Raw genomic sequence first — 15,440 nt, 5'->3', positions numbered from 1 at the left:
GGGCAGGTTTTGTTCCCTTTACCCACTCCCACCCCAGGCCAGATACTGGCCCTGAAACAGAATCCACCACTGAAGCTGGAAGCCCCTCCAGTTCCTCTGAGGTGTCCTCTGGGTTGAGGACCTTACTTCTGCCTCAAGTCCCCCCTCATCATGTGAGAGACCTGGTGGCCTGAAATGCACGCAGGAGCTCTTGGCAGCTGGAGAAGGCTCAGGAACACTCCCTTCCTTAGTTAACTTGAGGGGTGTGAGACAAACATTTCTGATTTAGCTCCAAAGGCCCAGATGAAATAAGTATTCAGGGCCCAGTCCAGCCACTGGCACCCCCCCTCCTTCATTCATTCAATAAACAGTTAGTAAGCCTCTACTGTAGGCCAGGTAGTACTCTAGGTGTAGGAGATGTAAAAGAGACATAGTTCCTGCCCTCGAGAAGTTTACAGTGTGTTGAGGGAAACAAATATTAATCAAATAATCACAAAAGATAGATGTAAGGTGGCAGGTATCATAAGTGCTATGAAGAGCAGTGCCTGGAGGTGAGAGCGTAAAGTAGGGATTTGACCTGGTCAGGGAGCAGGAGGACATCCAGGAGGAAATGAGTTATGCTGAGATCTGAAAGATGAATATGAATTAACCAGCTGAAGGAAAGAGGGAAGAGCATTCCAGGTGGTGGGAAGGGCATATGCAAAGGCCCTGTGGTGAGGTCCCTTAGGATCAACAGAACGACAGGGAGTTTTTTCTTTGCTGCCATTTTGATGAGTAAATTGGAGTGAGAAGATGAAGAGGGGAGATTTCTTTTATTCAGTCTAACCCTGGTTCCAGCCCTCCACTGCTTCTCTGCCCCACTCCCTCCCCACCATCTTGGCTAGTGGCACACCAGGTTCAGAGCAGGGCTAGTGTTGAGTTCTTCAGTAAACCTGATTCAAGTTCAAGTCAGCACTGGGTCACATTTCCTAGACAAAAGGGAAAAAGACTCACGTTCTTAAGTCCCTGCCTGCCAGGTGCTCTACCTCCCCACCAATATCCCTTCTCAGGTCATCCTTTTGGCTTCTTATCCCAACAGCTGTTATCTCAAGCTCTGAATCCAGCAAGCCAGTTCTCCCTTCTCAGGCTGTAACCCAGGCTCCACCCTGCAGCTGTTTCCCACCTCTGCACAGAGAAGAGAGTCTCCACTTGGCTTCCTCTGGTCTCTACTCTGTTCTCCTTTGATGGCTCAACACTACCCTTCCCCAACTCTGGATTCCCTTCTATTCCCCCTCCTCTGAGAGACCTCTCCTTGCTCTTCCTCAGTTTGATTAGTCATTCAACAAACAAATAAATAGAAACTTGTTTTTTTTTCAGCTTTTAAAAGAATACATGCTCACTATAGAAACATGAGAAATAGAGAAAAAAATTAAAAGAAAAAGAACTCTAATTTCACAACCCAGGGAAACCACCACTAACATTGTTTTTAATATGGAACATTTCAAATCTGTATAAAAGCAGTAAGAATGGTATAATGAACCTCTACGATCCCACTATCCAGCTTCGACCAATGCCTTACCTCGTTCCGCTTCTATCTCCACTCCCGTCCTCCCTTGAGTTATTTTGAAGCAAGTCTCAGCCATCATATAATTTCATCTGAGTCTTCACTATCTTTAACAGGTGATTCTTTTTTTAAACACATATGTACCAAAAATAGCATTAACAAACTAATAATTAGTATATTAATAATAAATAATATAATATTAATAAACAAATGTTTTCAAATAGCCAGTCAGTATTCACATTTCCCCAATTGTCTATCTCACTCTTTCTGTTCATTTTTTTGCATACTTATCCAAATGAAGGCCCACATTTTGTATTTTTTTGAGCACCTCAAATCTCTTAAGCTCTTTTAATATTTTCCTATTTATATTTCTAGACCTTTTCTTTGTGTAGTCAGCATGCACAGGCTTCTTCCTCTTCTTTTTCTTTTTTAAATTTGATTCACCTAAATAAATCGTTCACAAACTTTTTCACGGAATATCAAGAACTTTCATTCCTAGTCAAGGCTGGTATATTTCTCACCAGTTTGGGATTTTTTTTTAGTAATCGAGGTCATACTTTCCATCAGTGTTATAGCCTGTTCTTTTCTCTCTTTGCCATATATATCATGAGAATTTCCCCATGTCAGTAAAAAATTCTTCAGAAGTCATTTAATTGTTGCATAACAGCCCCTCATATGGACACATGCATATATTTTAAAATGCTGATAGGCTTTTACGATGTTAAAAAAATACAGAGGCATTTATATTTTAAGCCAGTTAAATTCAGGCTGTTGTCCAGGGTGCCTTCCTAGAGTTCTCCTTTTTTTGAGCATGATGCAGGGGGCATCTGACCACAGTCCAGCCTCTGAGGTGCTCCCTCACCCTCACACCTTGCACGCCAGAACCCACACTCCTTAGGGCCAGAACTGTATCTCTGTCCCTAAACCCTAGGGCCTGTCACAGACACTGGTACCCAGGGGGCACTTGGAAAGTGGTCAAATGGATATAGGCCATCCCCTCCACTGTTATTTTTCACTGTTCCTCAAACCCTAGGAGAGTCCCTGATCCCTGCTGAAGCCCCGTATGTTGTCGCCTATAGGATCGTACGTAGGCTTTGGAGTCCCGTTAGGCCTCTTTCAGGTTGCAGCTCTGCCCGTTACCAGCTTGTGACTTTGGGAAAGTCTCTCAACTTCTCTGAGCCCCGAGTTCATCTGCTGGCAAATAAGAATAATCATAACACTTATCTGCGGCTGGTTCTGGCGCTGAAATAGACAGTCCATATAATTTATTCAGCGCAGAACCCAGAGAATAGGAAGCTCTCAGTAAATGGTTCAAAAAGAAGTTTCTCCCCCTACACTCTCTCTTGCCCAACTTCAAAGAGCTGGCAGGCTGCCCATGTGCTTGATCTCCAGCCTTCAACAGTTCCCAAGAATCCTCCTGACAGCCCAGCCCATGGTTCCAGGCCCTCCCTCCCACTCACCTTTATTCCCTCAACACCACTACCCACCCCCCACAGGGCGTCCTCCTAACCTGGATTCTGACCCTGTTGTCTACCCCACAGCCCCAAAGCTCTTCTCCGGCTGCCGCCCCCCTCCGCCTCCTCTCCCCACTCTATCCCCACCTGGGCCTGAGCCCACCTGCCTCATCCCTGAGCCCTCAGGCAGGCCCAGGGAGAGCTCAGCAGGGCTGCAAGGAACGACCTCTGGATTTTCATGGAGACAGAGGCGGCTGAGGCCCCATCACTGGGCTCCTGTCCTCCCAGATGTCTGTATCCTCAACCCCGAGTCCTCTCCCAGGAGCAAGGGTGACTTTTGAATATTTAACTCCTATCATGACAACCCCACCCCCACCCCGTCCCCTTTAAACACCTCAGTGGCTTCCCAGAGCTCTTAGGATGAGACCAAAATCTTTGGCGTCCACTCTGCAGCCCCAGCCCCTGACCTGACCTCCCTTTGTGACAGCCACGCTGGCTTTCCCTTAGTCCTTTGAATTGGCCAGGCTCCTCCCAGCCTCAGAAGCTCAGGGCCTGTTGCTCCCCCTGCCTGGAGCTCTCTCCCACAACACTGCACCTTCTCCAAGATAATTTAATTTTACCCTTCAATTTTTTACTTTGAAATGTTTCAAACCTATCGAAAAGTTGAAAGAATAGTATGATGAATATCCAAATATTCTTTTTACCTGGATTCATCAAGTATTAATATTTTGCCCATTTGTTTTCTCTCTCTCTACACACATACACCGTTTTTTTCCTGAACCATTTGAGAGTTGCAAACATCATAACATTTGAAATACTTCAGTATATATATCCTAATAACAATAATACCCTCATACATAACCACAAAAGAATGATCACATTTGAGGAATTTAACACTAATGCAATAATATGCAGTCCACTAGTAGATTTTCATAAATGATCCCCAAATGTCCTTTTAACCTGTTTTTTTTTTTTTTAACTCCAGGATTCAGTCAAGGAGCATGAATTGCATTTGCCATGTCGCTTTCATCTCCTTTAATCTAAAACAGCCTCCTTACCTTTTTTTGTTTCCTTTTTATGACATAGACATTTTTTAAAGAGTCCAGGCCAGTTGTCTTTTAAAATGTCCCACAGTCTGGGTTACCCGATCATTTTCGCGTGGCGAGATTCAGGGGAAACAGGCTTGGAGAGAATACTGCGTGGGTGGCATCGTGTACTCCCACTGCATCACATCGGGAATCACTTCACGTCAGTCTGTCCTATCATCAGTGATGTTCAGTTTGTTCACGCGGTTAGAGTGGTCCCCAGATCTCTCTATTACAAAGCTATTTTAAAATATTTGTGATTACGAAGTAATCTGTAGGTGATATTTGAGACTGGGAAGCCTGAATCTGTTTTTATATATCGGTGGTTACCAAGCGGTGATTTTCTATTGTTCCTCCTACATTTGTTTAGCTGGGATTCTTTTCCAAATCACCTGGATAATTTCCTCAGATTTAAATTCCCTGTCTTTTCGGTAGGGAAGCCTGGACTGGCTGAGCTCCTAACCCCGACTAAGTCAGGACTCCCCTGGACCTCCTGCTCTTTGCCACCATGGCACTTGTCACAATTGCAATTAAATAATTGTATGATTATCTATCTTATTTTATTTTATTTTATTTTTTTTGAGGAAGATTAGCCCTGAGCTAACTACTGCCAATCCTCCTCTTTTTGCTGAGAAAGACTGGCCCTGAGCTAACATCCATGCCCATCTTCCTCTACTTTATACATGGGACGCCTACCACAGCATGGCATGCCTAGCGGTGCCGTGTCCACACCTGGGATCCAAACTGGTGGACCCCGGGACGCCGAGAAGCAGAACGTGCTAACTTAACCGCTGAGCCACCGGGCAGGCCCTGATTATTTAATATCAGCCTCTCAATATAGATTGTGAGCACTGTAGAGACCGACTATTTCAGTCATGTTCACAGCCTTAACCCCAGCACCTAGCCCAGTGTCTGGTGCCCAGTAATTGCTCAATAAATATTGATTGAGTAAATGGACACAGAATTCCACCTCTGCGGAGGAAGAAATGAGACTCCTGCTTCCCCCTCCAACCTAACTCTGCATTTGCTGTGACGGCACAGAGGGCGCACACAGCAGCTGTGGGCTCTGATCTGAGCCTTGGACTGAGCCCGCCTACCTGGGGGTGGGGAGTCCCAGGTTGAAGGAAACCATAAGCGGGGACAGACCTGGGGAAAATTGTAAAGCAGTTCTTGGCTGTGCCCACCCACCATGACAAAACATGCACATGCGCTCGCGAACACATGCTTGCATGCCTTCCAGGCCTGCCCTGCAGCCCCTTCCCTGGTGCCAAATCCTTCTTACCGCATAGTGACCTGACTCTCCGGGCCTTTCCCGCTACGTTCAACCACGAGCATTTATTGAGGAACTTCGGTGTGCCAGATGGTGCCACGGGTCACCTAAGAGACTGCGTGCCTGTCAGGGTGCTTCCCTCTCTCCTCAAAAATGGAAATGATTTGATCCTTGAAAATTCCAAAAGAACATGGAAATAGTCGCTATGGGAAAAATCTCAGTTGGGTTGGAATTCCTTAGGGTTCTTTCACAGGTTTGCATTTTTAACAGTTGGGAATCACTTCATGTTTTTCTCAAAGCTTAGAGCGTCTAAAGGTCTTAATTAGGTGCTTCTATAGGAAGCAGGCAGACACAGTCCTGGTGGAGCAGACAGGGACAACAGCAGTACCCAGTAACGGGGGGTGGGGGTGGGGGGGGGTGGAGGGGACCAGAACTGCCACGGAGGGGTACCTGACTCAGCCTGGGGGCGCTTAGGGATGGCTCTGACAAATTTTATTCTTGTTACCAAGGCAGAGGGTGGGAACTGGCGTTCCAGAGACCAGTACCTGCCTGGGAGTCGCTGTAAGAGAGAGCTTGAGGAACTAGGGAAGTGCCTCAGAAAAGAGGTGATGATAGAATGTTTGGGAACAGAGCTGGAGGTGTTCCTGTAAAATAGGAGGGGCGGGTCCTTCTGTGCCCTGAGGATTTAGCAAGCCGTGGAAGTGATCAGATTTCAGTTTTAGACCTCTCCCTGCTCCAGGGTCCCTGCAGGCTCCCTCCCTCTCCCCCTGCTTCTCTCTAGTCCTCACCCCTTTCTGGGCTCTGATTCATTTTCTCCCACTTCCCACCTTCACTGCCCTCAGGGGAGGGCCTGACCTCCCTTGCTGTGTGTGAGGCTGTGACATTGAGCCACTGCCCTCTCATGGGGAGCAAGCTGCAGTTTCTCCTGCTCTATCCCTCCAAGGGCCCTGGTGTCTGAGACAGGACAGAGCTGGTTTGGGGACTGACACATGGGGGTCTGGCTTCTGAAGGATTGTATAAGCTACCTCCTATCTTGTTGAAAGGGAGCAGGTCTTGGGCATGGGGTGGGGATAGGGTACTAGATCTGGAAGCCCTGGAACAGGACAGGAGGGGCATGAGCTGGGCTAGCCTGGGACATCATGCTCACCATCCCACTCTCTCCCCAGCTCCCAAAATGGCGATGAAACCGGTACCTGGCCCAACAACCAGTTTGACACAGAGATGCTACAAGCCATGATCTTGGCCTCTGCCAGTGGTAAGTTGTGCCAATATGTGTGTTGGGATGGAAGACCTGGGGTTCTGGGACATCCCACAGCCACCATGCCCTGAAAGTGGCTATCAACCTGCATGGTTTCTCTGGATCTTTCAGCTGCTCTGAGAGGACCCATAATTCCAGGTCATAAAGCCAGGTCAGGGAACAGATGATGGACTGGGGGTCCTGGGATGCCCAGAGGGGAGTGAACAAGGAAAGATCCATCAAGAAGATGTGGGGAGTAGTTGTTATGAGTCTAACTATGGAAGGGGGAGAGCATAGGTTGGGTCCAAGCTTTGCCACTTACTATCTTTGTGAATTTGATCAATTTGCTTAATCTCACTAAACCTCAGTTTCCTCAGCCCAGAAAAAGGGTTGTTGTGAGGATGAAATGAGATGATCCCATCAAACACGGAGTACTGGGCCAGACACATACAAGCCCTCCATCCATGGAAGTGGTTGTGGATTCTCCCAGCAGAGAGAACACTCTGGATGTGTGAGACCCCCTTTCTTTTTGGTAGCCCCCACCTCCAGAGCAGGATTTTGGTTTCCCCACAAGGCTAAGAGAGAACTTTACACGCAATAGAGATTCAGCTGTTGGTGGTTGTCCCTGAAGAGTCACAAGGGTCCTCAGCAGGGGAAGCAGAATAATATCATGTACTTAAGAGGACAGGCTTTGGAGGAAGGGCAACCTGGACTCAAATCCTGGTGTCCCCACTTAGCTGTGAGTCCTCAGGCAAGTCACTAAGCCCCTCTGGGCCTTAGTTTCACTGACTGTGAAATAGGTACAATGACAATAGATCTCACTGTGGCGTCATGAGGGCCAAATGTAAGGCCTCAGCACAGGATCAGCAGAAAGTAAGGGCACGATACACAGTGGCTAAAATTGATTAATTAGTATCTTTTCTGACCTACAGAAAGCAGAATTAGAATAATGCCTATTAATAAGGACTGGCTTCTGGAGCAGCAAATCCTGGGGCTTATATGGCGGCTGGCAGCGGATTAAGGCACTGGCCTTACAGAGTGACCTACCCTCCAGCACATCTGGAGGGCTGGTGGGCAGAGAATCAGGTAGAATCAGAACCCCACTCACTATAATCATGCCTGTGCCTCATCCTGGGCGTGTGCTAGACAAACTGTAGGGGCCTCCCGTGAGTGACTCCTCTCCCTCGCTCTGCCAGGCGAGTCTGACTCCTTACACTTGACCGATGAGAAAACTGAGAGATTGCTTGCTCCAAGGCCCCATTTTGAGCTGCACGTTGGTGATTCTAGCCCAGCCCAACCCCCTTTTCTACTACAGTGATCACGTCTGCCTTTAGATCCAGCCTCAGTTTCCCTTTTAGTGGAATAGGTCTGGAGGCTGAACTCCTCTGACTGCCCTGCATTATTCTCCCAGCTTAGGGTTGCCGGATAAAATACAGGATGTCCAGTTAAATTTTCATTTCAAACAAACAACAAATAATGTTTTAGCAGAAGTAGGTCCCAAAGGTGCGTGCTGGGACATACTATACTAAAAAATGGCTCTTGTTTACCTGAAATTCAACTTTAACTGAGTGCCCTGCATTTTTATTTGTTAAATCTGGCAAGCCTCTCCCAGAAGGCTGTGAGGCTGAGTGGGGCCATTCCTGTGGTTGGTGAAGGGGCAGAGGGAGGGAGAAGTGGCAGGGGTGGCCAGCCTGCTGGGACACAGCTGGCCCAGGTCTGGGGGGCTCAAACTCTGGAGAGGCCAGATGCTGAATCTGAAAGAGGCAGGCGGCCAGGCCTGGGGAGATGCTAAGTTGGGTTCTTGAGGGAAATAAACAGACAGGCAGGTATGTTTAGCTGTTGTGGTCTCGAGCTCTAAGGCCAGGAAGCAGACTTCTCAGCCTAAATCCAGATTTGAAAAACAGAAATGGAATCAGTATTTATGGCCCAAAACCCTCCTGGGTCACTGCAATCTGGCTCTCCTGTCAGGGCCCCACCCTTCTGGCCCACACGGGGCCTTGGGGAATGGCCCCTGAGGGTTGAGGTGGCGGGGTCAGACCCTACTCTCACTTTCACACCCGCTTCCCGGCCCTGGAGCCAAGAGGTTCCTGGAGTCCAGCCCAGGCAGGCCTGTGGGGCTGCTGAGGGGGAGTAAGTAAGAGGGAGAGTGAGTACACTTGGGAGGCTTTTAAAATAAACTTCTGGGAGGAGGTGTGCTCTCAAGGAGGCTGTGGTTTGCAGTTCAGCTGGCTCTGGTCTGGCTTGACCAGGCCTCCCTGGGCTGCTCTGGAGTTGCTGCCTCAGCCCTGGGCTGTGGAGGGGAGGGAAAGGTGGGGGTGTGTGTGTGGTGGGGAGGACATGGTGCCCTGGGGCCCATTACCCTGAGGGGATGCTGGCACAGGAGAGGAGGCCCGCACCACTGCACCTCCTCCCGGCCAGAGGTTGCCCAGTTTCTTTCTTGCTGCTTTTCAAAGTCTGTTCTCCTTGGACTAAGGGAAGATCCTCGTCCCTGCAGATGTGGGTCTGGCAGGGGTGGAAGGAGGGGCCGCTGGAGAAATTGATTCTCCGTTCTACGGAAGGTCAGAGACTGCATTCCAACTTCTCCCTCTCAGTTATAGATAGGGAAACTGAGGCCTGAGTCACGCAGGGCCTCAGCCAGAGTCACACTGCTCCTTAGTGGCAGAGCTGGCCAGACGGAACTCAAGTGTCAGCCTCTTTCAGTTACACTCTGTATTTCCACATCTTCTCCCTCCTGGGCCAGCACAACTTCACACCAACATCAGGTCTGTGCTGCTGGGGAGGAGGTGGCAGGGGCTGGCTTTGTCATTTTCACCCATTCTGGGTGCTCCTCCGAGCCTGGCTTCCACTTACCCAGTTAAGCCCTCCCTATTTTTCTCTTTCTTCCTCTTCTCCCTGTTTCTCCCCATTTCCTCATCTTTGTCTTCTCTGTGTGTGTATAGGTCTCTCTTTCTCTCTCCCTGGCGCCTCTGAGGTCTCCCCTCTAGCTCCTAAATCACTCTGGAATCCCAGCTCTTTGAAGCTGGAGGGGGGGCCCTCCCCCCAACCCTCCATTCCCAGGCTGGAAGAGGGAACGCTGGAGGGGAGGGGTGGGCAGTGGAGGACCCAGCTCACTCCTGGAGTTAATTAGGGAAAACAGAAATGTCGGTGGAATGAAGGGGCTGGAGGAGGGGACCAGCCACGGGGAGGAGAGAAGGAAGTGGGCAGCTGCTCCCTCCCCTCCAACTCCTCTTTCCCGCCCCCTCCCCCCTCTCTCCTCCCCAAACCCTCAGATCCTGGGATTTGGGACTTGAAATGGTTTAGAAACCTGAGCTCTGGAGGGAGGAGGCGGAAGGATCGAGGCTCATCTCTCCTTTCCTTTTCTTATGTCCCTCCCCCTTCTTGTGCCATTCTTTGAAAATATTTCCTGTCTCTCTATTTCTCAATCCCTGGTTAAAGTCCCAGGATTACTCAGCCTCTCGGCTTTAGTCACCCTCTCTGTCCACTCCCAGGGTCTGGGGTGGGGGTAGAAGGAGGCCGGGAGGAGAGCTCTTCTGCTGGTTGGGCTGGGCATTCCTGGGGCTTTAACCCTCTCGCTGCCAGCAGGATCCCTTGTGATCTCAGCCAGAGAACTCTTGATCCAGCCCCCAGTGAGGGAGCACGCAGGGTAGAAGTAATGACACACTGTGTGGTGAGGATGATGATGAAGAGGATGATAATGGCTGCAGCTAACATTTCGTGGGCACTTACCAAGTGCCTGGGCACTGGGTGAAGCACCGTCTCAGTTAAGCCTCAGAAACCCACTGAGGTAGGGACTTCTGTGCTTCTCCACTTTTAATGTGCATACCAATCACCTGGAGATCTTGTTAAAATGCAGACTCTGAGAGTCTGCATTTCTAACGACTCCCAGGTGATGCTGAGCTAGGGCCAGAATTCGTACTTCTCTGGACCCCTGTTTCTTCACATGCACAGCGGGAAGGTGGGCTGGAGGTGCTGTCTGATGTCACCTCACTCTAGCACCGGAAGCCTATGTCTACGTTGTACCTAAGATATCTGGCCCCCCGGGATCGTTGTCTTCTCAGCCTCACAGAACATTGCTCATCAGCTCATCTCATCTTCTCCCACCTGCTTTACCCTCAGAGCAGTGAGGAGGCCCCAGCTGCCACGCGGTGGCAGGGGCAACACCCTACATCATCCGTTGCGATACACTTAGGCCTCACCCCTGCTCCAGCCTGCACGGGCTCATATGGCCTTGGGCTAGTCTTTTACCTCCTCTGAGCCTTGCTTTCCTCATTTGTAAAGTGGGGATAATACCACCTACCTCACTGGGTTATTGCATTGAGGTTGAAGGCCATCAAGCATGTGCAACATCTAGCAAAGTGCGTGACACAGAGTAGGCATCAACTGCTGTTATGAAAGGAAGGCCTGGGAGAGCACCCTTCCTAACTGACAGGACTACGAAATGCCTGCTCCGTGCCCAGCACTGGTTGAGAAGGGTAGGAGGGTGCACAAACCATGGTCGCGGCCCCCAGAGCCTGTGGGCTAGTGTGGGAACCACAGGCTCCCTTGAGAAGGACTGGGATTTGACAGCCACTGTCTCAGCCCTGAGAGAAATAACAGCCAGCGTGTGTTCAGCCCTTAACCACGCAGCAGGCACCATTCTAGGTGCTTAACATACATAATCTTGGTGAGCCTTCACCAAAACCAAAAGAGGTAGATACTATTATTATCCCCATTTCACAGATCAGAAAACTGAGGAGACAGAGCGGTGAGGTAGACTTGCCCCGGATCACAGTTAGTAGGTAAAAGAGCTAGGAATGAAACCTAGGCTGTCTCACCCTGGACCTCTTACCTCCACACTTTGTGGATGGAGCCCATATTTCCAGTGCTCGGCCTGGTCAGGGCAGGCTGCTTTGTAGGCATTCAGTAACTGCTTGTGCTATAAGAGAGTGACTGTTGGGGACCGGAAGTTTAGCCCCTGACCTTTCTCTGTCTCTGCAGAAGCCGCTGATGGGAGCTCCACCCTGGGAGGAGGTGCCGGCACCATGGGCTTGAGTGCCCGCTATGGGCCCCAGTTCACCCTGCAGCACGTGCCCGACTACCGCCAGAACGTCTACATCCCTGGCAGCAATGCCACACTGACCAACGCAGCTGGCAAGCGGGATGGCAAGGCACCGGCCGGTGGCAATGGCAACAAGAAGAAGTCGGGCAAGAAGGAGAAGAAATAATGTGGAGGCCAGGCCCGGAGCCACAGGGCAGCCTCCCTCCCCAACCAGCCCAGCCTCTCCCTACCTGTACCCAGGCCTCGGATTTTCAGGGCTCACCCCAGGATACTGGTAGGGGCCCAGGCCATGCTCCCCTTGGGAAACAGAAACAAGTGCCCAGTCAACACCCCCCTCTCTGCCCCCAGGGGATTGAATATGCAAAGGGAGTTCTGCTGGGAACCCCTATCCAATCAATTGCTGTGCCCATGGGGGTAGTGGGGTTAGTGTAGACACCATTTATCACACCCCCTTTAGTTATAGCTGAACTCCTCCATCTTCCAGATTCAATCAGGCCCATCCATCCCCTGCCTCATTCCTACGCATCCCAGCCCACCCCACTCCTTCAACAGCTCCTCTCTGTTGAGTAAAGTGGTTGGGGTGTTGAGGTTCCAGGTGACCTAAAAAGGCTCATAGTTCTGAAGAGTTGGAAGGGCATCATGACCTCCTGGCCTCTCCTTCAATTCTCAAATCCCCCCAAAGCATGGTTTGGTGCCAGTCCCTTCACCTCCTTCCAGAGCCTGAGACTAAGCTCAAGTTTTGGGAAATATGGTCACCATTTCCATGGTACTGATGCTTGCTGGATTTAGGGAGGGCATTTTGCTACCATGCCTCTTCCCAATGCCCTGGGGACCAGTCTTTTGTTTTGTTTTCCATTGTTTGACGTTCCCACTGCATGCTGTGACTTCCCTCTCCCCAAACAAGAGACTCCACTGCATGTTCCAAGACAGTATGAGATGGTAAGATAAAGAAGGGAAGGGTGTGTATGTGGATGGGGGAATGGATGAAGCTTGACCCATCAGTTACTGGGTCTTGCAGGAGGCTCTGCATGCCCCCAGGGTTCTGACCAGATCCCCAAATTCCAGCCATAAACCAAGCACCAGGCTGGATCCTCATCCACCACATGCAGGGCTCAGCCCAGACAGTCAGCTTTGTGCTGAGCTACCAGCACCAATGGATTTAAACTGGCATTACAGTCCAAGGAAGCTCTGAGCAGGTTTGGGACCAGGTCCCCTGGAGAGGTCAGAGGGGCCTCTGTGGGTGCTGGGTACTCCAGAGGTGCCGCTGGTGGAAGGAAGAATCAGTGTGGTCCCAGCAGGAAGGGAGGGCCCGCTAGGCCATTCTTGGTCCCTGGGTTGGGGAGGCAAGGAGCTAGAGCAGGGACCAAGTGGACAGAAAGTCTCAGTCCAGGATCAGGGCTTCTCCACGGGGCCCCTGCACTCCCCAAGCCTCGGTCCTTCACCTTGCCAGGTGCCATTTCTTCTCTGTGAAGGCCACTGCCCAGGCCCCCAGTCCGCCCCCTAGTGGCCAGAGCCTGGTTAAAGTCCCCCAGTGCCTCCTTGTGCATAGACCTTCCTTTGCTCACCCTCTTCTGCCCCGGAGTCCCGTTCATCCAGCGGGGCTGCGCGAGAACCCCACCCCAGCCCTTACAGTAGCGTAGAGCACCCCCCCCCTCTTTCGGCTGGTGTAGAATAGCCAATAGTGTAGTGTGGTGTGCTTTTCCGTGATGGCGAATGGGCAGCGGGCGGCGTCCGCGCAGCCGTCTGTCCCGGATTCCGCCTGCGGCGGCCTGTGCTGTGTTTTGTGCTGTGTCCACACGCTGCAGCGATCCCCTCCCGCGTACTGACTCTTATAAGCGCTTTTCTTCGCATAGTCACGTAGTTCCCCACCCCACTCCTTTCCTGTCTCACGCAAGTTTTATACTCTAATATTTATATGGCTTTTTTTCTTTGAAAAAAATTAAAAAGTTTCTTCTGAAAGGTTGAACGTTTCTGTTTAAGAGATGTAGGCTCCTGGCATGTGTGGATGAAGTGATGAGCTGAGAAGTGTATGCTGAAAGAGAAGCGGGATGGGGAGGGATGCTTGTGTTTGCGTCCTGGTTTTGTGTCATTGCTGAGGAGTCTGTGTATGACTGTCAAATGTGACTGTGCATGCTTGGAACACCGTTGTGCATAGGTAATAGCGTGCGATTGACTGTAACTGTGCTTGTGGATCTGTGTACCGTGGTGTGTAATCGACGAGCGGGTTCGTAGTGGGGGAGGGGATCCCTGAGCGCGGCGTATCAGTGTGTGCAATTGAGTGCGCAGTTGTATGCTTGCGGCTGTCTCCGTTCCGGTTCGAAGCGCCAGTCTCCAGGCAGAAGAGGAGGCGCGGGCGCGGGGGCGGGAGGGGGTTGGCGCGCAGCAAACAGGGCTGGAGAGGTTGGCGGATATTTCCTTAGTTCCCGCCCCTTCCCCGCTAAAATTACCACCCCGGAGCGCCCTCGCGGGCTTCGCGAGAGGAGGGTGGCCTCTCATTTGCCCGCCCCCCTCTGCCTCCGCTGCCTCGGGGGGTTTGGGAACACCGCAGGAGTAGGAGGAGGGAATGTTGGAGGCGATTCTCCGAAAGCCGAGTCTATAGCTTGGTCTCAGTTTCCCTTCCCGCTCGCCTCTCCGCAGCAAAGCCAAGGAAATTGTTGGTTTCATCGTCTTCTTGCGGGGCGTGTCAAAGGGACTGAAAAGGCGTGCAGGAAAAGAGATTGCCTGCAGACCCAGATCGCCCGCCCTCCTCCGTCTCTCCCCACTCCGTGCTTTTCCACTCACTCCTGGGCTAGCCCATCTCCCCGCCTCCTCCCGGCTGCCTCCTCGAGGCACAGTGGGATTCTGAGGTTGCTGCAGCCAGACGGGCTGCAGGAAACACAGAGGGGGAGGGAAGACCGAGAGGGGCGGAAGAAAGAGAGAAAAGAGAGACCCACTGGGGTTAACGGGAGGGTCAGTGAGGGTAAGCCCAACCGCAGGCGGGAGGAGGCTGTCTCTGGACTTCCTCTCTGCGGAGTCTCTGAGAGCCGGGTCCTGCATTCTGCCAGTTCCCCCGAAGTGTGTTGTCATGGAAACCAAACCTTCCAGCTAAGCATCTGGGGGCGACTTTCTTGGGTGGGAGAAAGAGTGGTGTATGCCTTTGCTGAGATGGAAGCAAGGTTTTGTTTCTGAGAGCCAGGCTGTAGAGGGCGGGGTGCTGGGCACCTGGGTTCTATTCCAGGCACGGCAGTAGACTGGCAGAGCGCGTGAGCAGCTGTGGTTGGTCCCCTAATTGGTATGTGTGCCCATAAAGCTCTGAGCCAGAAACGCGTGGCCTCGGGGGTAGGGAGGGAGGAGGCAGGCAGCCCACCCCCATATCCCCAGCCATACTGGGGAGGCAGCTGCCCAGGCTCCAGGGCTATTTAAAAGGCTTTTATTTTCAGTTCCAGAGCCTGGCCAAATGGGTTTGTGGTCCTCTCCAAGCCCCTCCCTGTCTATTCTGGGCCTGCTCATAGCTTGTAAGGTTTCTTTGTGCAGGTCACAACGTGCTCAAACAAGTATGGCTCGGAGTAGCAAGTCATCTGGAGCGTGACCTCTGGCTTTTGACCTCTGCTGGGCAGGTTCAGGTTTCCCCCCCAGTGCAAGCCCCTCTACTCTGGAATGTGGTCTGTAGCCACCAAACGGGGTGGGGTGGGGTGGGGTGGGGCGGGGCAAGAGAATGGGAGTCAGATGCTTCCCTCAGTAAAAGAGGCACAGGTACTGCCAGGAAACAGAGAGACATGGGGGGGGGGGGGGGGCATGGGGAGGCGGGGAGCTAGAACTGAGTTCAACAAAAGGGTTCTAAACCAAGAGGCAGCA

The 15,440-nt window shown here is 51.4% G+C and overlaps 1 protein-coding gene and 1 long non-coding RNA gene across 24 annotated transcripts in view; one reads left to right on the top strand and one right to left on the bottom strand.

Annotated features, from left to right (window-relative positions):
- Window positions 1–13,565, top strand: part of LOC100072198 (protocadherin gamma-C4) — a 172,282-nt gene extending 158,717 nt beyond the window's left edge. For all 23 annotated transcript variants that reach the window (XM_070234070.1, XM_070234068.1, XM_070234067.1 and 20 more), the window contains 2 exons: window positions 6,498–6,586; window positions 11,546–13,565. In XM_070234070.1, the coding sequence (XP_070090171.1) occupies window positions 6,498–6,586; window positions 11,546–11,772 (316 nt within the window). In that variant the 3' untranslated portion in view covers window positions 11,773–13,565. The remainder of the gene's footprint in view (window positions 1–6,497; window positions 6,587–11,545) is intronic.
- LOC138917469 (uncharacterized) lies at window positions 812–2,747 on the bottom strand. Its single transcript, XR_011425542.1, has 3 exons — window positions 2,610–2,747; window positions 1,538–1,644; window positions 812–947 (listed from the first exon to the last, which is right to left on the bottom strand). It is a non-coding gene; the product is annotated as an uncharacterized lncRNA (long non-coding RNA).
- Window positions 13,566–15,440: the final 1,875 nt, after the last annotated feature.

This window comes from Equus caballus, chromosome 14, assembly GCF_041296265.1.
Source record: "Equus caballus isolate H_3958 breed thoroughbred chromosome 14, TB-T2T, whole genome shotgun sequence".
Taxonomy (NCBI): Eukaryota; Metazoa; Chordata; class Mammalia; order Perissodactyla; family Equidae; genus Equus; species Equus caballus.
Note: the sequence above shows the minus strand (reverse complement) of the source record. Positions and strands in the feature narration are given on the sequence as shown.